This window comes from Melitaea cinxia, chromosome 14, assembly GCF_905220565.1.
Source record: "Melitaea cinxia chromosome 14, ilMelCinx1.1, whole genome shotgun sequence".
NCBI classification, from domain to species: Eukaryota; Metazoa; Arthropoda; class Insecta; order Lepidoptera; family Nymphalidae; genus Melitaea; species Melitaea cinxia.
In genome coordinates this window covers 8,551,605-8,577,273 of record NC_059407.1, presented here as the reverse complement: position 1 = coordinate 8,577,273, position 25,669 = coordinate 8,551,605, and the positions used below count along the sequence as shown (strand labels likewise).

General features: G+C 33.5%; 2 protein-coding genes across 2 annotated transcripts; both read right to left on the bottom strand.

Moving 5' to 3' along the window:
• Positions 1–5,913: 5,913 nt before the first annotated feature.
• On the bottom strand, positions 5,914–6,775 carry LOC123659800. Its single transcript, XM_045594972.1, has one exon. It carries the CDS (start codon positions 6,694–6,696, stop codon positions 5,914–5,916), a length of 783 nt encoding a protein of 260 aa, XP_045450928.1. The 5' UTR covers positions 6,697–6,775.
• Positions 6,776–20,301: 13,526 nt separating this feature from the next.
• LOC123659595 lies at positions 20,302–25,011 on the bottom strand. The gene is made up of 3 exons (XM_045594802.1): positions 24,801–25,011; positions 21,122–24,709; positions 20,302–20,778 (listed from the first exon to the last, which is right to left on the bottom strand). Exons 2-3 carry the CDS (start codon positions 24,700–24,702, stop codon positions 20,535–20,537), a joined length of 3,825 nt encoding a protein of 1,274 aa, XP_045450758.1. The 5' UTR covers positions 24,703–24,709; positions 24,801–25,011; the 3' UTR covers positions 20,302–20,534.
• Positions 25,012–25,669: the final 658 nt, after the last annotated feature.

Below are 25,669 nucleotides of genomic sequence, written 5' to 3'. Positions count from 1 at the left end.
TATCTCTGTAGTGCTGTTTATTTGAGCAAAGTCTAAAAAAAGTAAAACAATTTTAATCATCCCATTACTAAAACACTAAGTTATACGAGAAAAATATTATATTAAGTGTTAACAAACTCTTTATTTATATTTTCCTCTTAAAATATATCATTAGTAGGTAAGCTGATAGGAACTGTTTTTAACCGACTCAAAAAAGGAGGAAGTTCTCAATTCGACTCGTCACGACTCTCGTCACTCATAGCAGGGAATATATCCGCCAACCCGCATTGGAGCAGCGTGGTGGATTAAGCTCTGATCCTTCTCCTACATGGGGAAAAAGGCCTATGCCCAGTAGTGGGATATTACAGGCTGAAGCGTCTCAATTCGACTGTATTTTTTTACAAGTTACCTCAGAACTTTTGATTGGATGGACTGAATTCGATGATTTTTTTTTTATTGAACGATGGTGCATGTTATGTGTTCCCATTTAAATTTAATTGAGACCTGACGAGTACTTTTTGAGTTATCGCTAATGATTGTCTTTACTTTACTATTTTTTTGTCGCTCTACGTTGTATTTTAATTACCTCCTAAATTTTTACTAGTGGCCCGGTTTCGATGATTCTTTTTTAAATCAAAACCTTTTCTTGTCATATAGTCCCATTTAACTCTACTTGAGATCTGATGAATAGTTTTTGAGTTATCTCTAATAATACGGATTTACTTGATTATTTTTTCATCTACCTACCTTGTATTAGTGGTCGAGGTAATTGAAGTTGATTTTTTTTCATTTATAAGCAAAAAGAATGAATACTAGGCTCAATGCAAACTTTAAATGAAAAAATAGTATTCATCTCTTAGTTTTTTTTAATACATAAGTGGTTATTGCATTATATATCTCAAACGATACATACATACACTTCGTTTCTAATTTCTCTATTTAACGTTAATGACTAGTACCTAAAGATAAAATAGACATCTGATAGCAATCGCTACTCATGGCTGGGAATAATTATATCCATCAACCCGCAGTAAAGCAGCGTGGTGGATCAAGCTCCGACCTTTCTTCTACATATACAGGCTGAATCGTGATCGTGACATTTTAATAATTAAGAAATAAAAATGGTAGCAAAATACATATTGTTTTTCATAATACTTTACCTTCTGCTTTAATTTAACATTTACTTATGTAACTATGTAAACAGTACTGAGAATGCTCGTTTAATTTTTAATGATACTATATAAAAATATTTTTGTAATTACATTTCATAAAATTCATAAAATATTTAAATTTTTATTTGAAATTATTTTATGTTAAACTGATTGTTTTACTTAAAAAGTATTTAGGAATATAAAAAAAAAAACATATCTAAAGTAAAATAATTTATTAATTATCATAATTAATTACATCATTATCATCATCTCGGTTAATTAAAAATTATCATACAGCATAATGACTAGCAAAGGATAACGCTCATTACATTAGTTCAGCAGCAGACGACGCCGTCCGTTCCCACTTGCAACTGCGACGAGGTGGTTTCACACATTTTCTGGTTTAATCAATAATTCTACCTCTTGCGTCGTCGCGTTCGTGCCCTGTGAGATGACTGAGAACTCCACTCTAAGCTGAGATCGCTGGATGAAAGGGGTGTTTCTGGAAATTGTGCATCGGACGTCCATCGACATGAGGCACAAGCCGGTTTAGGCGTATTCAGTAATTTTTCAGCACCACCGCTATTGCCTCCATATGATTCTAAAATATGCTTGTAAGCACACTCCAACGGCTCTGGGCTGCGACCTCTTGCAGCGCACAGTCTTATACGAACACAGGCATTGCAATATCCGCAAATATCGCCACGAAGAACACTTCTCACCATTTTGACTGCTGAGCATTGACGCACTTAATAGACTAATGTGAGTCTTGTTGCTACGTTATATTTATGCTCGTCGAGATGCCGACGACAGGCGTACCGCACGCGCCCGCCGATAACCCCGGTCTGGCGCCAGTGTTAGCGACCGCTTAGCTTATAGCCTTAGAAAAAAATGTCGTTTCTTTATAGTGACACTTACCCATTATTTTAATTATTTATAAATACGCAAGGTACATGTGCTATAATTAGGTAATTACGTTTAATAGAATATTATTATTGCCAATATTGAAAAAACATTTTATTCCATTATAAATAATTTATATGACAAGGTAATCTATAAAAATATTACACGAGATTAAAAAGGAAATAGAATATTAATTAGCGATAATAATGAATAATATAATATTTTATTTACGAGTGCATTAATAATTATAATTGTTCACTGATTTCGCATTTCAGAGTTATTGTTAGTACTTGTTTAAATATTTATCTATGGAGACCTTTAGTAGCGAAAAAGTTAAGTTTTGCTTGTCTAACTATCGAGATATCAGCTACTGTATTTAATTCTCGATAACGTCAACGTTGTTCTAGATCTTTACCAGAAATTACCAGCTAGTTAACCTCATTCACGATGCAGATACATTGACTAAATGTATGAGTATTATTATGTAAACATTCCCACGTAGATATTAAATTAGAATGCGATCGCTTTCATGAAAGTCATCTCATTCATAAAAGTTATCGACAATATCTACCATTTTTGTATGTTTGTTATGAAGTTTTCCGGAAGACATCCCGAAAAACGAAGTACATGAGATTAGTGCGGAGCTCGGATAGTTTAAAAACGGAAGGGTCCCGGGGGATGACGGAGTTAAGACTAAGCTTCATTAGGCGTAAAAGCCTTGGTGAGACTCTTTAACGCCGTCATTCACCGGAGTAGCATGCAGGAGGGGTGGTCTAGGGGTGTGATGGTGCTGTTCTTCAAAAGCGATAAGTCTCTCTTAGAGAATTACAGACCGATCTCACTTCTGAGCCACATCTATAAGCTGTTTTCGATGATCATTACAAATCGTCTCGCCACAAAACTCTACGAATTACAACCACCGAAACAGGCTGTTTCGAAATGGCTACAGCACCGTAGACTACGTCCATACTGTTCGGCAGATCATACAAAAGTCTGAAGAATATAATCAGCCGCTATGTATAGCTTTTATAGACTACGAGAAACCCTTTTACTCTGTTGAGATCTAAGCTGTCCTGGATTCTCTGCAGAGATGTAATATCGACTGGTCGACTCGATACCACTACGCTAGAAGATGTTTTTAAGACCTTGGCTTAAAAAGGGACGAGGCATCGATGTCAAAGCCGAATACATCTCACACCTTCGTTTCGCCCACAATATCTTGGCAGAGACACTGGAGGAAAGCTAAATACTGAGCGGCCTAAATAAGGCTCCCGACGAGTCTCGGTCTCGGAACGAACTAGGATAAAATGAAAGTAATGTTTAACAAACAAGTCTTACAGTGACCGGTATCGGTCGGTGGTACCCTTCTCAAAATTATTCAGGATTATATCTACCTAGGCCATACTGCGGTGATGTCACCGTCGTGTCCTCCCCAACATCCTGATGTTATAGAGCGCTCTCGGTGCCCGTGAGCGCTCTAAAAGCGAAGGCGGCCATACGTCCGGGCGTCGCGGTGCATGCCAACGCCATCCCGTGACGTCCCACTAGGACGATGAGGGCACCGCTGGTTTTTAGTGGGTAGTCTGGCACATTCTGTCTACGTCAGGAGCCCCACACTCCTGTCGGCTAAGGGCGGCGGGGTCAGTGCGTAAAGGCATTTTCCAGCGTGAAAAAAAAGGCGGACGTTGCGGAAATAGAGGAACGACTGCCACCGCCCGGGAAACCCTGTCCACCAGTGACAGAGGACAGGACTGTTGAGACGGTGCAGCCTACGCCCGAATATTATGACGAATATTTGTCCCTACAAATATTTGCCGTAGTCTGGATGCCAATACAAATCTTTGTCATGTGCGGACATCGAACCAGCAAACGCCTACTCTCTAGCGTCTCATTAAATTTGATATGACGTAATTTAAAAATTTTAAAGAAAACAATGTGACAACACCTTAATAATAGACAAATGTTTCATTACACATGTAAGTAGACTTGAAGCAAAGACAATTCTAGAATGAATAGGTACTTGTAGTATCCAGAAAATGTCGTTATCACTCGGTCGACAAGGCGCAAACAAGTCAATGCTATTTATAAAACCCTGCCAGATGTTTGTTCTTAAGTTAACTATCGATATTTCTGACAGGTTTTTATCATACAATTCCCATAATTGATTCACGCTTCCTCTCTCATTAACTGCCATCTTGTCTGTTTAGTTTCCTCAGTCGAACTACTGAACGACTAGTAATAAAGCTATGAATGAATGTTTTAGAGCAGTGTTTAAAATTAAAAATCATAAAAGACAATGGAGAAGGTTTTTTCTGCGATTGACAAATTATGTTTTGAGTATGATATATAATTAATTACATTAATCTGTATTTCACAATAACACTGCAGTTTTATCCTTCAATATCATACCATATATAAATATATATCTATCAAATACAAATATCATACCAAAAACAAACAATTCTTTTTCATCAAACGATGGTGATTCGAAAGTCTGAAATTTTTGACGCAATTTCACATACCATTAAACTCATTTATATCACATTCTGGCACAGCCGAGCTCACGGAAGCGATAACACGAACTACACACTTAAAAAATGTAAATTTATATAATTGTGACACACAATTTTATCCGTTCTATTTATACGCACAACCAATATAATTATTACGCTGGACACAGGTCACCACTCCTACTAATGAGGAAGGTTACAGCATAATCTGACACAATACTCGATTGTACACAAACTTCAAAAAAAGGAAGAGGTTCTATTTTCGATTATATTTTTTATGTGAGTTACGTCATAACTTTTAACTCTGTGCACTGATTTTGATAACGAATAACACTAACACTTTAAAATCGAAGCAGATAATGTAGATTATTATAGTTATTATTTTTTTTCAAAATTAATAAACGAATGTAAGCGATGCATGATACGATTAAAGGTCGTACTGCGAACTGCATAATATGATGCTGGATCCTTTTTAACCCGATATTCAGATAATTTAACTTTAACAATAATTTCTCATAAATGGTCTTTATTTTAGTAATAGATATTAATTATATTTTCGCAGAATTATCAAGCTTTGTACTGTAATTAGACAATTTCGTATAAACGATTTAATTTTAGGAACTTTCGGAGTAAAAACGTACATGTTAGTAGTAGTACCTACACGTCCATCAACTGCTACTTTTTACCACTGCCAGGAAAAATCCAAGTTATAAATGATAAAAAAATCATCGTGAATGATTGAAAAAAGACAAAGAAATTTATAGACCAGTGCCGATAATTATATAGATAGATAGATAGATAATTTATAGTAAAAATTAAAAAAAAATTATATTACCTAGTCTTGAAATGAAATGAAAAGCCTTTTATTCCATGCAAAAAGTAAAATACGTACATAGTTTAAGAAAAAAGAATAAGACAAGAAAAAATAATTATGTTATTTACACATATTTCACTTATATTAGAAAACTGTTTAAATCTAGATATAATATAAAAGTTTGTCATGCATGAACCCCTCTTAAAGTGAGGGTGAAGTCCTCCTCTAAAGAGCTAAGTCCAATTAAGCGTTCATAAGTTGATAAAGGTCCGACGTTGTAAGTTACTATATGACGAGCTGATCTTTCTTCTTTTTCGTTAAGTATTTCTTGGGTTTGTGTCTCTTTTCTTATTATAGAAGAGGTTTGAGATGGCTTCTTTAGAGGGTTTTGGTCTTAATCTTCCACGGTGACCAGCCGGATTGGAAGATGGTTTACATTGCTTAGTTGAAATTGATTGAATATTGCATCTTTGAGGGAGGGGAGGGGGGTATTGGTTGCTATGAATCTAAGCTAATAGTTGTATTGTCGTTGGTTTGTTTGTACGCTTTGTTGACGTTATTTGTTTATTAAGTAGCTTAGAATGCTTGGTTTTAGAACTCCTTCTGAGACACTGTTTGATCTGGGTATAGACGGGTTTGACTGTTTTATTTTGTTTTTCTTGTTGGGTCTGGTTGTACTATTAATTACTAGTGCTTGAGAATTGAAATCTGACTCTGGTGAAGTAATCAGTGTTCTTTTGTTGTTTGATTTGAATATAACAAGTTTATCGTATTTTATCGTGACTTTATTTCCTTTCTCGCGCTCTCTATTTGCTTCTTCCTGTAGTTCTTTCCTTTTTTCTAATATGTACTTAGGGTAATCTTCGTTAAAATAATATTGGGTGTCTTTTAATAATCTTTTTTGCTTGAGAATGCTGATCTTTGAACCAAGGGTAGAAAAAGTTACAATTACTGGTCGTGGTTTCTTACCTTTTTTCCCCACTCTCTTTATTTCCTGAATATCTCTACAATCCAATTTTAAGGACAATTTTTTCCTTATGAATTGGAATATATTGTTCTCCAAATTATGGTAGGATGTCTCATTCTCTTCAATACCGAAGAAAATTGTGTTTCTTTGTCTTGCTTGTTTTTCCATAAATTGGATTCTTTTTTCTTGTTGTTCAACATTTTCTTTCAAGGTTTGATGTTTTTCTTCCAATATGGTAAATTTCTCTTCTAATTTGTTAGTTATGTTGAGTGTTACTTGTTCTGTCACCTTTTCGCCACTTTTCTGAATTTCTAATTTTTGAACTTTCAATTCTTTTTGAATATTTTGTAAGACTATTATAATTTCCTCCATAGTGTCTGCTTTGTTTTGGTACTCGTTGCGCCCTCTAGTAGAATTGGATACTGTTGTTTCTTATTGTGCGTAAGTCGAAAGTAGTGTGCTTCTTTTCTAATAGATGACGCTGTTTCACAGTTTATGTTACTATAAAATTGCACTTGTTAAGATGTAAGGTTATGCTTTTCCAAAAAAGGGATAGCTTCGCGATTTTTCATTTATTTGCACTCCGGCACCTTCTTAGATTAACACTAGTTCAATTTAAGTTCCTGGATTCGCGAGTATAGACTTGAAAAAAAAATTTTGTAGATTGTTGTTTGCTTACACTTCACTTATTTACGTTATTTTTTTGTATTATTCGTTAACTTAGCACCTTGTCTTCTCTATATAGTCATATACACTAGTTTATTGTTACTTGTATGATTTTTCATCACTAAATTCATTTAAAATATATTTTTAAATAACTTTTTATATGGACTATGTTGTTACCGCGTCTCAGTACCGCCTACCCTCCCGTACCTAGTACCTAGTCTTATGTCTTATTAAATATTCTTTTCTCTATTAATTTTCTGAGCATTTCTTTGCATTTTCTGAGAACATTTACCATAGCCATGTATATTTTTTTTTCACCATTAGAAAGTAGAGATTTCAACGAACATAAAACCCACCGACTTTTTAGAAAAACTGATATTTTGACGTGAATTTTCGATTGAAAACTAGAGTGATTTTTCGATATTGAGGTCAAAATAAGGTGAAAAAATAAATACGTATTTTTTCAAAAAAAAAAAAATTACAGTGTATTTGGGGACATAAAAAAGTAAGTTTTTACCAAATTTCGTGAAAAAAATTGCAAAAGAAAAATAAAAAACCAAAAACTTGGTTTTTTGAATTTTTCACATGAATTTTGAAGAAAAAGTGAAAACAAAAGTTGTAGATTTTTTATTATTTACACTTTGCCATTTAACTTTTTTCCATATGACTTTTAGTTTAGCTGGAAATCGAGATATACCGTTTTTTACCCTTATTTTTTTTTCGACCGTATTTTCGTTGTATTCTCTTCCTATTACAATGGGTTTCATCCTACTATAATTTTTTTCACTTTTTACTATTTTTTAGCATTCACTGGGTGTAGTAACCCGGAATGCATGGCCGGAGACAGTGGCGTATTTTTAGATTCAGCGGCCCAAGCCTAAATAATTTGATACACCATAAATTAAAAAAAAAAACAAAAATAGCGAACGAAGCATCCGTAACAACCGCCGGCCGGGCTTTATGAGAAATATGATGAATATAACCCTGACTGCTGACAATATGAGAAGAAACGAGATAGATTTTATCATGGTGATATATGTATATTCAGAGAAGTCTCTGTACTTAAAGTTTAACACCGGCAGCGATCACCGGTTGTTGCGAGGCAATCTAAATATACCTTAGAAAGACGTGAACACGCTTGATGAAATCTGCCGTCTAACCTATGCTGCCCAAGTTAAAGTATACTATACTATACTAAACTATACGCCTTTGAGCAGCTCAGACTGAAACGACAAAATCGATTTGAATCGCTGGAAACTACTAGCAAGGGTTCGTTCATTAATCACGTAAGGCTCGAAAGGGAGGAAGGAGTGGGTTCGAAAAAACATCACCAAATATCATAAGGACGGGAGAAAAAAACATAAAATCAAACCAATAAACATCCTGTAACGTTGATGCCTGCCTTGAAATTAGTATCAACATGCTTAATTATCCAAAATTAAATTAGATTATAGTTGTATTTAAAGATAAAATGTTGAAAATTTCTATTTACAAATACGAGTAGATAATATCGTAACTCTTATACAGCAGAGTAGGGACTAGTTTTCCAAAGACTACTGAGAAGAGACTTCGTTGCGAAACTTGAAACAGTGGATGACAAAATCGCTTGCTTTCGCCACCAGATCCGGAAAAAATTTGAAAAATTGAAGATCCTCGTTCAACATTATTGTGAAATTTTTTCAAGGATTCCGGATATCGAAATTGACGTGATTAGTGCGGTGCTTGGGTAGCTTAACGGCAGGAGGATCCTGAGGGATGACGTAACGCACATAAAAAATATGTCGAATTGAGAACGTCCTCCTTTTTTGAATTCGCTTAAAAATACATAGAAATCAGAAGAATTTTAACGGAATGTAAAATTAATAGAATATTAAAATAAGGACGTTATGAACATAACATAACTGCGTGTGATTAGAAGTTCGTCATTGGAGCCATTATGTAAATATTTCGAAATCTTGCAACGAATAAATTCATCACTATCATATATAAATATAGTCTACTATAATATAAATATGATATGTTTACAAATATATTGTAAAAATGAATGAATCTTTGAAATGTAGGTACGTCCAACTCTAAAAAGCCTGAAAACAATGACTCAAAAAAACGAAGGCTATAATAAATAAAAATTAAATTAAAAATTAAAGTCCCGGAAAATAACGATGAAGAAAAACAGAAGAAAATTATTATTATTGTTCTTTAAATAACTTCCCGCTGTTTGTATGCTTAGATCTTTAAAACTACGCAACGGATTTTGATGCGGTTTTCTTTAGTAAGTAGAATGATTCACGGGGAAGGTTTATATTTATAATAGACTCATAATATAGTGACTATGGGCAAAACGCATGAGTTCACGCCATTTTGGCGTGAACTTGTGGAGGCCTATGTCCAGCAGTGGACTGCGATAGGCTGAAGTGATGATGATGATAATGATAATATAGTAGAGGAACACTGATAGTTTTTACAACAGTGCGAAGGCGGGGCGGGTCGCTAGTTTACTAATAAATTATACAAATTTAATTAATTTAACAACTTTATACAAGGTATTATTCACTGAGATTTACGGTTTACCTTGCATTACACTGAGTTCCTATTGCTGAGTACTGCTACTGAGTGGTTCTCCGCCCTCAATCTCAAAAAGGTTGAGCGTATAAATCATTTTTTTTTTTAAATAATTTGTCGCAAATTTTATATTCTACAATTTTTATAATATACATCATTCGAGCTTAGGAAACTGGTGGAAATATGAAATAAAAAAACTGAAAATAGTGAAAAACTGATTTTTGTGACCTTTGATTTAGAATAAACTAATAAACGAGATTTTATGAAACTTTAGAGACAACTTTTAGAATAATGAAGAAATACAAACCTACAGCTTATGATCTCTCATTCCCATGTTAATCATTTTATTTTGCTTCAGTGAATGTATTCTTATGTTTGTAGCATTAAAAATTTTGTTACAGGAATGTTTATTACATATACAATTGCTCCTAACGGTAAAAGAGGGGTGATTTAAGATTGCCACAAATGTCTGGCTGTGTGTCTATCTATTGCATTGTAATTCTCAAACGAACAGACCAATTTGGATATGGTTCATTGGAGATGAAAGCGAGTAAGCTTGCGGTAGTTCTTAGCAATGTTTGATAAAAATCTTTCTAGCAGTTTGACGAGTATGTGATCTTTTTTCCAAAATGATTTGAGGCATTTTCAGCTTAATATGGAATCATATGCGTATGTTTTTTTAATATTTTAATTTAGTAGCATTGAGTGCTATGACTACATCGCGATGGCGAGTATGTTTCAATTTGCGGTTGTCGATGCAAGTGTTCTTTCATCGTGTCAACGCAGCTTCAAATTAATAATTGAACAAAATTCTCTAAATGAGAAATAAAGTATGTCTGTCTTTACAAATTCGTCAATAATTTGGCGTAAAAATAATAATTCATGTAACTAAACAAAATGCCAAATCTAATGCATGGCAAAATTTAAAAGCCTTGTCTCAGATTGATTGTAATTGTGAATTAGTACCAAAAAAATAAGAAACATAAATCAATACCATTACTATCAAAAGACAACAAAAAGACAAACTTTTAGACAAAAATATTATACGAGCATCAACAAAGTGGCAGTACTAATTTGTTTCATTTTTTAACCGACTTCAAAAAAAGGAGGAGGTTACTCAATTCGACCGTATATATTTTTTTTATGTATGTTCGGAGATAACTTCTTCGTTTATGAACCGATTTGGATAATTCTTTTTTTGTTGGAAAGGAGATATTCATAATTTGGTACCATGATAAGGAAACTAGGATCTGATGATGGGATCCCAGAGAAATCGAGGGAAACTTTCAAAAATCGTAAGGGTGACTAGTAAATTTAATCATGTTTTCATTAAGTACTATCAAGCAATACTATTTAATAAAGGTCTGGAGTCGATCTGATGATGGAGAAGAAAGATAGTCGAGGGAACTCTTCAACAATTTATAGCAATTACCTGCTTTTTGAACTTAATTCGTTTTTATTGATGAGAACTTTACACCTGTATGAGTTATAAGTGCCATTACAGTCTGATGATGGAGACAAAAGTTAGTAGAGGGAACTCTTTAACGATTTATAGCAATTACCTGCTTTTTGAACTTAATTCGTTTCTATTGATGAGAACTTTGCACCTATATGAGTTATAAGTGCCATTTCAGTCTGATGATGGAGACGAAAGATAGTCGAGGGTACTCTTCAACGACTTATAGCAATTACCTGGTGTTTGAACTTAATTCGTTTCTATTGATGAGAACTTTGCACCTATATGAGTTACAAGTGCCATTAAAGTCTGATGATGGAGACGAAAGATAGTCGAGGGAACTCTTCAACGACTTATAGCAATTACCTGCTGTGTGATCATCTGTGTCGCAGGACCAGGTTTGATGATGGAGCCCATTAACACTCGAGAGAATTTCTCAACAATTTACAGCAGTTATCTTTTGCTGTTTGACGACCGCTTTGATATAATGGTGCATGTGCCGTGTCGGCGGCGCCTAAACACCGACGGTCGCGGGTTCTATTCCCGCTCGGAGTGGATATTTATGTTTATACAAATATTTATTTTCGGTCTAGTTGTTAATCCTTGTGGTTCGCCCAACCTAGCCTCGGAGAACACGCTAGGCTGTCAGTCCCGGTTGTTATTACGTACACCTGATAGCGAACTTTACTCATAGTATGTCGACGCGTTAGCGCAGCGGTCACAGCACCGGCTGTTGCGCTGGCGTTAGTGGGTTCAATCCCCGCGCATGACAGACATTTGTATTGACCATATAGATGTTTGTCATGATCTGGGTGTTTGTGCTTGTGTATTGTGTATGTTTCCGAACCCCCGACATAAGAGAAAAAGCATCCTTGTTAGGTCTACCCATCACTAAAAATTGTAAAAAAAAATAATTTTTAACAAAAAAAAACCGACTTCAAAAAGGAAACTAAAAAGTGAAAAATAAATTTACTTAGTACAAAGTAATTCGTATTTTGATTTAGTTAATCAGAAATGATTAAATAAATATTTTATAATTTTGAAGTTGGTGCCAAGTAAATACTACAACAACCTGGCTACAATAACAAATACAAACAACACACACACACACACACACACACACACACACACACACACACACAACAAACAAGTACAAAAACTATTATTAGATATGTCAAAACAATAACAGAATAATAACAGTATTCAACCTAATAGTCAATGAAACAAATTATGAAAGAAAACTGAATACAACTTACGAGCAGATACTAGAGTAGTTATTGTTTTACTTGGCACCGACTTCAAAATTATAAAATATTTATTTAATCATTTCTGATTAACTAAATCAAAATACGAATTACTTTGTACTAAGTAAATTTATTTTTCACTTTTTAGTTTCCTTTTTGAAGTCGGTTTTTTTTTGTTAAAAATTATTTTTTAACAACACTGTTTAAATAAACCTACCTATTAGAATTTTACTAATATATTGTGAAACGGAATCACTTTTTTTATTAATAACATTAATATAATTCTAAATGCAAATGTATACATTTTTTACAATTAAAGATAAGCGGTCATTTAACTTTTAAAGATATCACGGTTCATTAATCGAACACCAATAATATCGTCGCTTATTTTGAAAATAACCTGTGTTTTTAAGTACATAATCGGAGGAGAATTATCCATTACAAAATTTTCCATTAGCCACTCATAAGAATCCTAAATGAAAAAAATGAACATGAAAAAATTTTATTACGGAAATATTTTTAGTAAGTTTCTCAGGCATATTTATGTTTCTACAGAGATATTTTACGAAACATAAATATGTGCACAAAATTTACATCATATTTTATATCAACTTGAATAATAATTAAAAACGATAAATGAAATACTAAGTAGGTAGTTATCTTATTATTTACGCATTAGTCTCGTAAATCTGTGAAGAACAACAAAAAGAATATTAATGTTTTTAACTCTTTACCTCTAGGTACTTATTTTCTCGGTCTATCAAATGGGCCAAATCCGGTAGAAAACAAATCTTGTCAATACGGAAGTCCTATTTATCTACGATAACTTAAACAAAAATGGTGTAGTTTTATTTAATCAACAACATTAGTATGTTTGTATATAATTTATGTAACTGTTACTACACGGAATTAATCATTGACAACTAATATTTAAGTATATTGAAAAAAAAAATCGTGATATCATGTCATTGATAGTTATGTACTAAACATAGTAGGAGATCCGAACTAGAGACAAAGCTTAATGGGTGAAAATTATTTTATATTTATTTTAATATATCAGAAAAATAATTCCAAAAGAGTTAACTGAAAAATCCTGAACAGGCTTTTAGAACATATTCAATTAAAATTCAAAAAATATTTTTATTAAAAAATGTAACGACGAGTTTAAAGAATAAATTTAATACCTACTGACAATATTAAGCTGTAGAGAATGTAAGCGTTAGGTTGTCTATTATTTTCTTGGCGTAACTACTGAGTTGCAGTTATAAATAGGTATATTAATAAATATATATTGTTCTTGTTACATTCAACCACATATTTAATAAATAAATCTGACATCAAAATGAGCGCTGTTTTATTGCGAATACGTTGACATAGAGTTGTCTGCTAAGTCTGGTTTGAATGGTGTTTGCAGCATATTGTATAGCACGAGCCAGGAACTTTCCACCTAACTTTATCGTGATCTATCTTTAACATACTAAAGAAGATAATTATTTAACTTTTATCTATTAAGCAAATGGGCGAAGACCACGTTTAGTTCGTATCTTAGACTATTAAATAAAAATAGGATTGTTATTCTTATGTTATTTAAATGTCGCTAAGCTTCATTAAATACCTACCATGTGATAATAAATTGAACAGCGGGTCATTCCAGTCAAAATAACAATTTACTACAATTACAAGATAAAAATACTGGCTATTTATTATAGTTAATGCGCAAAGAAAAACATATAAATTCTAGTAGCATAACTAGCTTTAAAATTTAAGGAGAACTTTTTAAATAATAAGTAGGTACATAAGAAAATTTGAAACGCCAGGCTAAATTAAATATTGTGTTGTATTATAAAGTCTAAATTTTTGAATCTATAGTCCTGAACCACTTTTCGAAATATCTTTTATCCTGGAACTTATTGAATCATCTTCAGTCCAGATTTCGTGTAGGTCTACTACTATGACTACTCTGATTAAAGTCACCGAGGATACAAGAGAGGGTACTCAGAAGAAAAGCCGTGACAATTCTCATACTTATTGCTTTTATTAATGCGTTTAACGCGGTCGATCATGATTTGTTACTGTCTAATTTCTCAATAAACATCTCTGACGTTGCTTAACAGTGGTTTCTTTTTTGGATCGCTGAGGACGTAAGCAAGCGATATGCAATGGATCTGAGCGTTCTGATTGAAGCGACGTGTAAAACGGGAGTGCCATAAGGTGACATTCTCTTCACTATTATTCTCACTTTTTGTCAATTCTACACATCTTCTTGACTACTACACATGCTAGTATTGAATGAGTGAAATTTGCGTAAAATTCTTTAAATAATGTGATTATACCATTTACCTCAAAGGTTAAAAATTTTGGCGTGAATTGGATTGCTCTCTCAACTGCGCTAGTCAAGCTCGTAAGGTATTTCGTTATTTCTATGCCTACTTTCATTCTATCATGCGTTTTAAAAAATTTCTCCCCACGAAAGCTTAAATTGAACTAGTAAACTGTTTAATTTTACTGCTACCCAGACTTAAGCAAAGAGTTTCTGACCAAGTTGTAAGGATTGCAAAATAGTTGCATATGCTAAGTGGTCCAACAGTTAAGAGCCATTTCACAATTTTACGCTCTGCAAGTTTAGGTAAATTTGGTCGCATCGCGCGAGTCGTACGAGCCGCGCGATCTTTGTGCTAGTACGTATAGTGTGACAACCAAAAGACCATCGTGATCATTTTCTGATGTATAATAAAAATTATAACTATAGTATAAAATGTTTTTTACATAATTAATTTGTTAAAAATTTCAAGTATGTTATATAACAACAGTCAATAAATTTAAAATAAAATTTAAAAAATCAATTTTATGAAACAATTTTTTTAAATTGATTTAGTTTTTTCAGTTTACGAATGAATCTAATATTTACGATATGAATAAAAAAGCATTTAATGACATCGACACCGACAAACATATTAATTAACAAATAACTAGACAAACAGATTGAAATGCCTATTTGTATTGATAGTGTGAGAAAAGAAAATTAAATTATCCATTTGTTTACAGAAATTATCATTATATTATTTTACAGTCATTTTCGTAATATGTTTATTTTATTTATATTTTATTATGAAAGTATCAAATGCGTTTTATCCGCTATAACAACAGGCGCTTGGCGCGTGTGAGCGAAAGAGACGGCTGCGCAGAATTTGGCGTGGACCTTACCTCTAAGAGCGCTAGCGCTCGACTGATTTACCGGGCTTGATGCGTGGCAATATATACTATCTTTTTATTATTTAATATAAAATGTATTAAAAATAATTACATCTTTTAATTATTTTTTTTGTATTCCTTAATGATGTAAGTTTACTTTGATTAAGATAGTTCGTTAAAATTTCTTAGTTTTCTAAGAGAAATATCGCTTTTAAAATTGTACTTATTTGGAAAATATTCGTAACTTTAATTTTTTTTTATCGTTTAATAGAGATACAAATGGAATAAAAATCTATGATAGTGGACAACAAAATTATATTCCACAAATTATGATATTTTTTTAAAATGGTTTCAACGTAGAGGTTATTGAAAAGTAGGACTTCAAAGTATACATTGCGACCGTTTACCCAGGGAGGAGGCTGATGAAAAGGTTAATAATTTTATACACATAATATAAATCAAAATTCTGATCTGACTATGGACTACAACAAAGGTTGCTCTATTATATTTCAAGAATATAAATTACATTATTGCATCCAACACTGAGATTAACGACGTCAAAATATTACAATTTCGCGGATTGTTACCGATTTTTGTGAAATGGCTCTTAACCACTTAATTTTATGATTATCATAGCACATAGTTGGTAATTCAAAATGAATAATTATCAACAAGTGTCAAAGTGGTGGTTTATTGGCTAATTATTTATATTTAAAAAATGTTGAATTTACTTCAAATTTTTTGCACATGAGTTTTCTTGTAATGGAAATGGGCTAATTGTTACAGTCAGTCAAGATGTACACATTTAACCGCTAAATATATGTATATTTTTTTACAAACAACTAGATCGGCAAATAAGCGTATGGCTCACCTGATGGTAAGCGATTACCGTAGCTTATAGACGACTGCAAAACCAGAAGCATCGCAAGGGCATTGCCGACCCTATCCTAATCTTCCCAGGAGCTTTTTTTTTATAGTTAAATAGGCTTGCGTTTGACCACCATTTCACCTAATGTGTGGTCTAGGATGGAACACGCTTACCTAGAAATAGCCTATTCACTCGCGACTTAGAGGCCCCCTGATTGTAGCTATCCGGAAATACAGACGCTGGTAGAGAGTTCCACTCTTTAACCGTACGCATCAAGAATGTACTAGCGAATCGCTTAGTACGTAAAGTAGCTTTGGTCACCTTACTCACCAACAGGATCACAAAGTATTGTGTAAGTAAGTAGTGACTAGACGCCGCGTTGGCGCAACGGTCACAACACTGGTTTGTGGCTGTTGCGCTGGCGGTTGCGTATTCGATCCCCGCACATGACAAACATTTGTATTGGCCATACAAATGTTTGCCGTGGTCTGGATGTTTGTGCAGTCCTTGTGGGTCTCCCCACCGTGCCTAACATACTGGAGAGCACGTTAAGCCGTCGGTCCCGGTTGTTATCATGTACACCTTATAGCGATCGTTACTCACAGTAGTAAATATATCCGCCAACCCGCATTGAAGCAGCGTGGTAAATTAAGCTCTGATCATTCTCCTACATGGGGAAAGAGGCCCATACCCAGCTGTGGGATATATTACAGGCTGAAGCGAAGTAGTAACTTAAAAGCAGTATTATTTAGCTGTTATCTTCTGTAAGGTCGAGGTACTAATCTTGCGCTGGCGGTTGCGTATTCGATCCCCGCACATGACAAACATTTGTATTGGCCATACAAATGTTTGCCGTGGTCTGGATGTTTGTGCAGTCCTTGTGGGTCTCCCCACCGTGCCTAACATGCTGGAGAGCACGTTAAGCCGTCGGTCCCGGTTGTTATCATGTACACCTTATAGCGATCGTTACTCACAGTAGTAAATATATTCGCCAACCCGCATTGGAGCAGCGTGGTAAATTAAGCTCTGATCATTCTCCTACATGGGGAAAGAGGCCCATACCCAGCTGTGGGATATATTACAGGCTGAAGCGAAGTAGTAACTTAAAAGCAGTATTATTTAGCTGTTATCTTCTGTAAGGTCGAGGTACTAACCCAGTCGGGCTGCTCCAGATTTTGAGAAGGATATTTCCTGCTGTCACTACCTCAGTTGAATTATTAATTTATTAAATAAAAAAATTTCATTTAATTAAAAAAAAAACATATGAACTGTATGAAAATGAGTCTTTTAGTATTTAAAACTCTTAACAATTAAAATTTTATTTACAACAAAATATTAGGTTACATTATAATGGTTACAGTTCAGTCTTAACATTATCATAATCTTTAAGTGGTGAACCTTTTTAAATTATGCAGGTCCACTCCGGCGTGCACTGGCAGCGGAACGCGCCTGCCAGGTCCACGCACGAGCCGCCGTTGGCGCACGGGCTGGACACGCACTCGTCAATGTCGCGCTCGCAGCTGCAACGAGGCTGTACTAACTGTCAACCACGCTGTACGACGCTTCGACTACTCACTTTAGCCTATCGCAGTTCACTGCTAGACATAGGCCTCCACAAGTTCGCGCCAAAAATGGCGTGATTTCGTACGTTAGTCGTACCTAAGATACTAATTAGTATTCTGAATCGAAATCTAGTACTTTTATTAATTTAAGATTTAATTGATTGATTCAGCCTAGAAAAACATAAAAAATACAGTAAGAAGAAATAAACAAATATCTAAACTTTTAACGTAGCCTATGTTGCCACAGCATTAGTTATTCTCGGTATCATAATATTTAATCGAGAACAAAACACAAGTGTATGTTTTTTAACCGACTTCAAAAAAGGAGGAGGTTACTCAATTCAACCAAATATATTTATTTATTTATTTATACTTTATTGTACACCACAACCACATTTTAAACAATAAACACATTTAAAAAACATTTACAGACTGTGAAGTACAATGGGCGGACTTATGGCTATGTAGCCATTTTTTCCAGGCAACCCAAATTATGCATGTTCTATCCAAACCCAATTTATGTATCCCAAATTATGTATGTTTTATATTATGTATGTTCGGCGATAACTTCGTCGTTTATGAACCGATTTTGATAATTCTTTTTTTGTTGGAAAGGAGATATCCCAAATGTGGTGGATAAGGAAACCAGTATCTGATGATGAAATCCCTGAGAAATCGAGGGAAACCCTCGAAAATCTGCATACTTGGAGTAGGTACCTATCTTCTTTTGTAGAGTAAAACATTCTCTTTCAATACTTATTTTAATTGCTTTTGGTAAATATTTAATTTCAAAGTAATTACGGAAAAAAACTTTTGTGTTGTACCTTTTTTCTTTTTTGATAAATGATAATTGTACCTACAATTAATTTACTGATACCTATAACTTTGTCTTTTTTCTAAACTCTAGAATAATTATTATCCTAACGCAATGTTCCTCAAACAAAAAATTATCATCAACAGCATCATCATCTCAGCCTATCGCAGTCCACTGCTGGACACAGGCCTCCACAAGCTTGCGCTAAAAATGGCGTGAACTCACGTGTGTTGCCCATAGTCACCACGCTGGGCAGGCGGGTTGGTGCACAAAAGGCTGACTTTGTCGCACCGAAGACGCTGCTGCCCGTCTTCGGCCTGAGTATTTCAAAGCCAGCAGTTGGATGGCTATCCCGCCATCGGTCGGCTTTATAAGTTAAATGGTGGTAGTGGAACTGTGTTATCCCTTAGTCGTCTCTTACGACACTCACGGAAAGAGAGGGGCTATATTATTTAATGCCGTAGCCAAACAAAAGATAAAGATAATTAACTATAAACCTATAGATTTTGTTGTTGTTATTATACTCGCCTATCCAAATAATTTACCAGTTTACGAAAATGTTAAGTTCACGAAAAATGTCATCATCATCATCATCATCATCATCACCACCATCATCATCATTATCATTTCAGCCTATCACAGTCCACTGCTGGACATAGGTCTCCACAAGTTTGCGCCAAAAATGGCATGAACTCATGTGTATTGCCCATGTATCTACGAAAAATGTGCTGAAAATTAAATATAAAAATCAAATTCAATACACGTACGAAAAATACTGACAAAAGGGCACAACAGTACAACTTGACAAATATTTTATTTAAATTGGCACCTAAATCACTTTGTACAAAAATTGTTTTCGTAACTAGGTATATTAGATAGTAGAACGTGAGTTAGACCAAAAAACATCCTAAGTTTTTGATAATGACAATGATAGATTACAAAAAGGATAGGTACCTATAACTCGAGTTATGACTTATCAAGTTATCACAGAAGGGACAAATAAAAGAAGAAAATTACAATTTTAAATTTATAATCGGTCTGGTGTAGTGGTGCATGTGTCATGTATACGCTCAAACACCGGCGATTCCGGGTTCGATTCCCGCTAGAGATGGATATTTGTATTTTTGAGGTCTAGTTGTCTATCCATGTGGGTCTCCCAACCCTCCGGCATCTCTCAGAGAGCACGTTAAGCTATCGGTCCCAGTTGTTATTATAAACACCTCATGTAGCAGTCGTGACTTATCGTATGGTGTGTGTATACCTGTCAACCCGCAGTGAAGTAGCATGGTACATTTAACTGCCTGCCTTTTTCCTACGCGATGTAAGAGGCCTACGCCCAGCAGTGCGATATTAAAAGCTGAATCAAATCAAGTTAGCAAATAAATTTACTCAATAAGAACAGCTAGCAAATTATATATTCCAATGAAATTCATCGTAAATTAAGCTCCGATCCTTCCCCTATATGGGAAAAGAGGCCAGCATTTGTCACAGTTACAAGGTAAATCGTTATCATATCGTAATGAACTAAATTTGTGAAAACTTACCTATAATCTTAGTGATCAATATTTACTTAACATAACTTTGCTTACATAAAGAAAATGAGACAAAAATCATTCAATTCATTTGTCACATCTTTATTGAAAAATATATTACAGATACTGGATGATTTTACACAAAATCATTTCAAAATATGATTCATCCTTAATATTAAAAATAAATAACAAAAGTTTTAAAGGACTAAGTTTTTAATGTATATTTTCCTAGAAATATATTTTTGTGCAGAGTTTGAGGACTTGGTTTCAAGCTAAATTACAGACAAAAAGTACAGCATAATATAAAGTAAATATTATTTCAGACTCTCAGAAAGGTTATCAAAGAAATCGTTTTTACATAGAATATTCAGTGATTTTAGATAATGACAGAAACGGTTGTTTCTTTTAGTGTTGTAATCAGTTTTGCTCTTTTCTAATCTAGATATTGTTCTGCAAGTCGACCAATAGTCACATGCTACTGCTCTTCGATCTAATACTGTAGAAGAAAATAAATAGCTTGACAAAGTGTGATGACGAGACACTGTCCTATCTCTTTCCCTGGAAAAAAATACATTTTTAGTGGATGACATTGTAACTGATATAATAAACAAGTTTAACAATTGTAAATAGTATTTATGAGTAAAAATATTTCAATTTAAGTACAAAGGGAAATATTTTTATAATTTTACATTAATTATATAGTTTTTTAAGGGATTTTGGAATGATGTTTATTTATTCCGAAATAGGGATTTAGGTATTCTTATGATGATTTGCTTCACCACCAGATTGAATAAATTTTAAAGGAAATTTAAACCTTTGTTTGACTACATTTAAATATTTTAATAAAATTTTTATAAAAATATATAATTATTATAAATTAAAAATGAAAAAATATAATAACCTGTATAAACTCATAGATGGGATGAGACAACTCACACCATTTTCAGTCTTAAAATTTTTTTCAACTTCAGAAATAGTACTCATCATAAGAACATTCGATATTTCCTTGTTGATACAGTGAGCTTTATTGTAATCATCAAAATCTTCACTTTCCAGCAGACTGGCACTCTCGATGCGATGCCATGGTTTTGATGTAAGATTAGACCTTTTATCAGGTTTGATGATATCAAAAGAATCAATTATGGATAGGGTGTCCAAAATTCCTACTAACATTTTTAATTCTCTACTCTGTTCTACATTTTTTAAATTCAGTTCTTTATTGTTTTCATTTGTTTTACTATTATAGTAATTTGCTAAATTCCACCAAATATTAAAAATGTGTGTTGAACTATTACCCGTAAACAACTGAAACTGTTTATCGATTTTGCTATTAAATAAATTTTCATTGGATGAAGAGCCTTCTAGGCTTACTGAATCAGTCCAAGATATGCTTGAGTTTTCATCGTCAATATTATATTTTACTTGTGAAAATACTTCATCTGATTGGTCACTATTCTTGTATGAGTTCATATAAAACTGTAAACAATTGATAGTTTTCCTAATGTCACCTCTATGAAAATCTAATAATTTTTCACCAAGCCCCATATAGCACTTTCCAACATCAGCTAAACACATAATATCCAACCAGGTTCCCAGCATTCTGGGTAATAATGGTTGCAAGTGAATTATCTTTCCATTTTGAAAGAATTTCTGCAAATGAGGACATGATGGACAAGATGTCACTAAAATGACAGGTCTTTTAGAAAATTGTATTAATTGTGAAATAGCTGAACAAAATCCATCATCTTGGTCAAAGACTATATCGGCATCATCTATTAAAATGAGTGACATGGCTGTTCTGGAATGCTCCTGACTCGAAGATGCCTGAGTTAACGTTTCAATTATTTGAGTTGGAACTTTTTTATTTGTATTGCTACCATTGAGTGATCTCTTAGGTCTACCACGTTTTTTGTTTTTTGATAATGTTGGCACTTCCTGAGATGATTTCTGAGAGCTTTCAGTACTACTCTTAGCTCTGTTCACCTTGTGTGATTGTGTAGCTTCTTGAAGATCCTGCAGCATTATTTTTCCATTTCTCTTACTACTTGCATTTACTTCTATCACTTTAATAGCTAATTCGGAAGCTATAGCGTACACACTGCTAGTTTTACCACACCCTGTTGGCCCGGTTACTATCAGAATATTATTTGTAGATTTGATTGAATCTCTGCTATCCATATCAGAGTAACAGAAATCAGACATATCAGAACTATCACTGCCAATAGTCTTCTCTTTTGTTAATTTTTCACTCCATGTCTCAAGCCATCTTTTTAATTCCTTAATACTTTCAAAATTACCAATTATTTGATTGGACGATGTAGGTTTATACTTATCACACCAGTTCAGTTTTTCAGGATTTTCATTACTTATGTCTAAAGAACTATCTATTATTTCTATACTATTATCTAGATTAGTATAATTGAAATCTTTATAATACCCTTTGCACTTACATCGAAGCTTGTGATATGTACGATAAACAGGAAATCTGGGATAAGTACTCTTAATTGCTTTCAAAATCTTTTCTGGTTTAGTCTGTACAGTAGGCAAACTAGACTTTTCTCTTAACATCGGCATCATAAATGGTTTAAATGAACAATTGTCTATTGTATTTATATCCTCTATTTCCCTACTTTTAAATTCAAACCAGTCTTTTCCTTGAAAATTATCATAGTTAGAATCATTTTGTTGAACATGAAGAACTAGATTAAAGTTATCCAAACATGTACTATTACTTGTTTGTTGTACAATATTCTTTTTTAACTTTTCTGGTACTCCGCTTTGAAGAAACCTCTGTTTGGCTTCAATAGCTTCTTGAGAAAGCTGTGGTTTTGGGACAAAAATCGGTGCTAATTTAACTGGTTTGGTGTCAACTTTTGCCTTGGAAGTTACATTTTTACTTGTTCCATTAACTTTATCTCTTTTCATATTCTTTTTTAGTTCTGATTTAACTTTATGATTTTGATTTGCAATAGAATCATTTGAAAGATTGGATTGACATTTTGAAAGAATATCTTTTCGCTGATTTTTCGAGTCTACATATTGAATGCTCGAATTGTTTACTTTGGTCTTTGAACAATTTTCACTATTTCTCTTTTTCTTTGGTGTAAAAATGTGTAGTTCTTCATCAGAACTAGAACAATGTACATCCTCTGTATATTTTACAGGTTTTTTTATGTTGCGTTTTGGTCTATTTTCATTACTACATGATTCTATATTATCCTTGATTTCCAGTGTAACATCTGGAATTTTTTCTTTAACTTTCTTAACACGTTTTCGTTTTCTATTTTCATTATTTATTACTTGTTCACTATTATCTAACTCTTTAGAATCACAGAGATTTTGAATACTCTTAGTATCATATATACAACCTACATCATTGTCAGAAGGTTTTAGTGTTTTCGTTTTCTTTTTCTGCTTTGGTGTAAATTTTACTTTTATAATTGATGTTGTATTTTCATTTGAATCTGTATCTTCAATTTCTTCAGAGGGTAATTCCAGATCTTTAGGAACTGTTTTAAAATAACATAGCATATTTTCCTTCTTTCTGATAGATGGGGACAATTTTTTTAAGAACTCTATATCTTCTTCTGGAACTTTTTTCAATAGTTTGTTTTCACTTATGACAGTGTTAGTATCACTAAACATGTCGCATAATTTTAAAGTCATATTATTTTGTTGAAAATTATTTATCGGATTAGTAATATCTTCATTTGGCTTGGTTTCTAATGAGATATTTGAAATTTTAGACTGTAATGAATGATCTTTTTTTATATCTTGTTTTGTAATCATATCTTTAAACAGTGCTGCCCTTTTTAACATTTTCTTTTTTATACATTTCTCTCTGAATTCTTCAATTTCCTTATTTTTTAATGAACCTTTGGTTTCAGCCATTTTTTGAAGTGACAGGACTCTTTTAGCTTTAATAGCTTTCTTTTCTAAAATGTCCTGTGAGAAGGATTCTTCAGAACTCTTTTCTTTTCCGGGAGAGTTACTACCAATACTTTTATTCCTAGAATCCATCATCAATTTAAATGCATCCATTTGCTTACTGTTCTGAGAATCCTCATCAGATAAAACTGTACAAGTATTATTAACATTTTGTGGAGTATTTACTTTACTGTTATTAGTGTCAATTTGTGTACTAGTCTTTTTTCTCCTCACCATTTTGAAAAGATAGTTATTCGGTTTTAGATGCTCACAATCAACTTTATAGTTTTTTTTATCTTGATTTTTTGGAGACTTGATTGTTAATGATGTCACTAAAATTTGTGAAACATCTAAAACATCTTGGTCTTCATTGCCATCACGTCGTAATTTGTATTTTTTTAATTTCTTCTTTAATTCTTTATTGCACTTTGGTTTAAAAATGTTTTCCTTAGATTTTAAAATACGCTTATGTTTGTTATTGATAACAGCGTTAGAAGAACATATTGCATGCTTAATATCCGTAGCAACAGCCACTGCATCCAACAAATCAGACATTACTATTCTGAAACATAATAACATGAAATATTAAATGCGAAACCATCAAATTTATATATGAAACTGTATTGCTTAGAAACCAAAATATGTGTACAAACCTTTCATAATTTTAAACAAAACTATGCAATTTAGTCTGTATCTTGAACCACGAATACATTTATATAAATTTAAACAGACTATTAGACCGTTTAATAGAAATACCAAACGAAATGAAAACTAAAATATCTAAAGCTAAACGTTAAAAACACCATGTAAGCAAAATTGGCGCCGAGTTATTTTTAATGACATATTATTCAATATTCTTAAGTCAAAGTCAAGTTAGGTATAAAAAGTATTGTCATATTGTTGTTGTCGTTTTAAAATTTATCCCTAAGAGGGAAAGGCAAAGGACTGTAGTCCATACAGCCTAGTTTGAATTTGTAAGTTTCGTTCCTATATAATAAAAGGCCGGAGCCAAGTCTGAAGTAACTTCATTTTTCTTCTGATTCGATGACTGGTAAAGTGAGGCCGAAGCCAAGTCTGAAATTTCAGTATTGTCATAGTGCAACTTAATCATTTAAATGACTGAAATTTTAAATATATATTTACAGGTAATAAAAACGAATATTATGCATTTATTTATTTCATCATCATCATTGCAGCCTATACAGTCCACTGCTGGACATAGGCCTCCACAAGTTTACGCCAAAAATAACGTGAACTCATGTGCTTTGCCCATAGTCACCACGCTGGGCAGGCGGGTTGGTGACCGCAGTACTGGCTTTGTCGCACCGAAGACGCTGCTGCCCGTCTTCGGCCTGTGTATTTCAAAGCCAGCAGTTGGATGGTTATCCCGCCATCGGTCGGCTTCTTAAGTTCCAAGGTGGTTGTGGAACCTTGTTATCCCTTAGTCGCCTCTTACGACACCCACCGGAAGAGAGGGGGTGGCTAAATTCTTTAGTGCCGTAGCCACACAGCACTTTTAATA

What these genes read in the sequence shown, in the direction of transcription:
- LOC123659800 (XM_045594972.1), bottom strand. Translation starts at nt 6,696, where the DNA reads ATGGAGGAAATTATAATAGTCTTACAAAATATTCAAAAAGAATTGAAA.
- LOC123659595 (XM_045594802.1), bottom strand. Translation starts at nt 24,702, where the DNA reads ATGTCTGATTTGTTGGATGCAGTGGCTGTTGCTACGGATATTAAGCAT. An exon ending in CCATCTATGAGTTTATACAG is followed by an intron (nt 20,779 to 21,121) that starts GTTATTATATTT and finishes ATTTTTTTCCAG; the next exon opens with GGAAAGAGATAGGACAGTGT.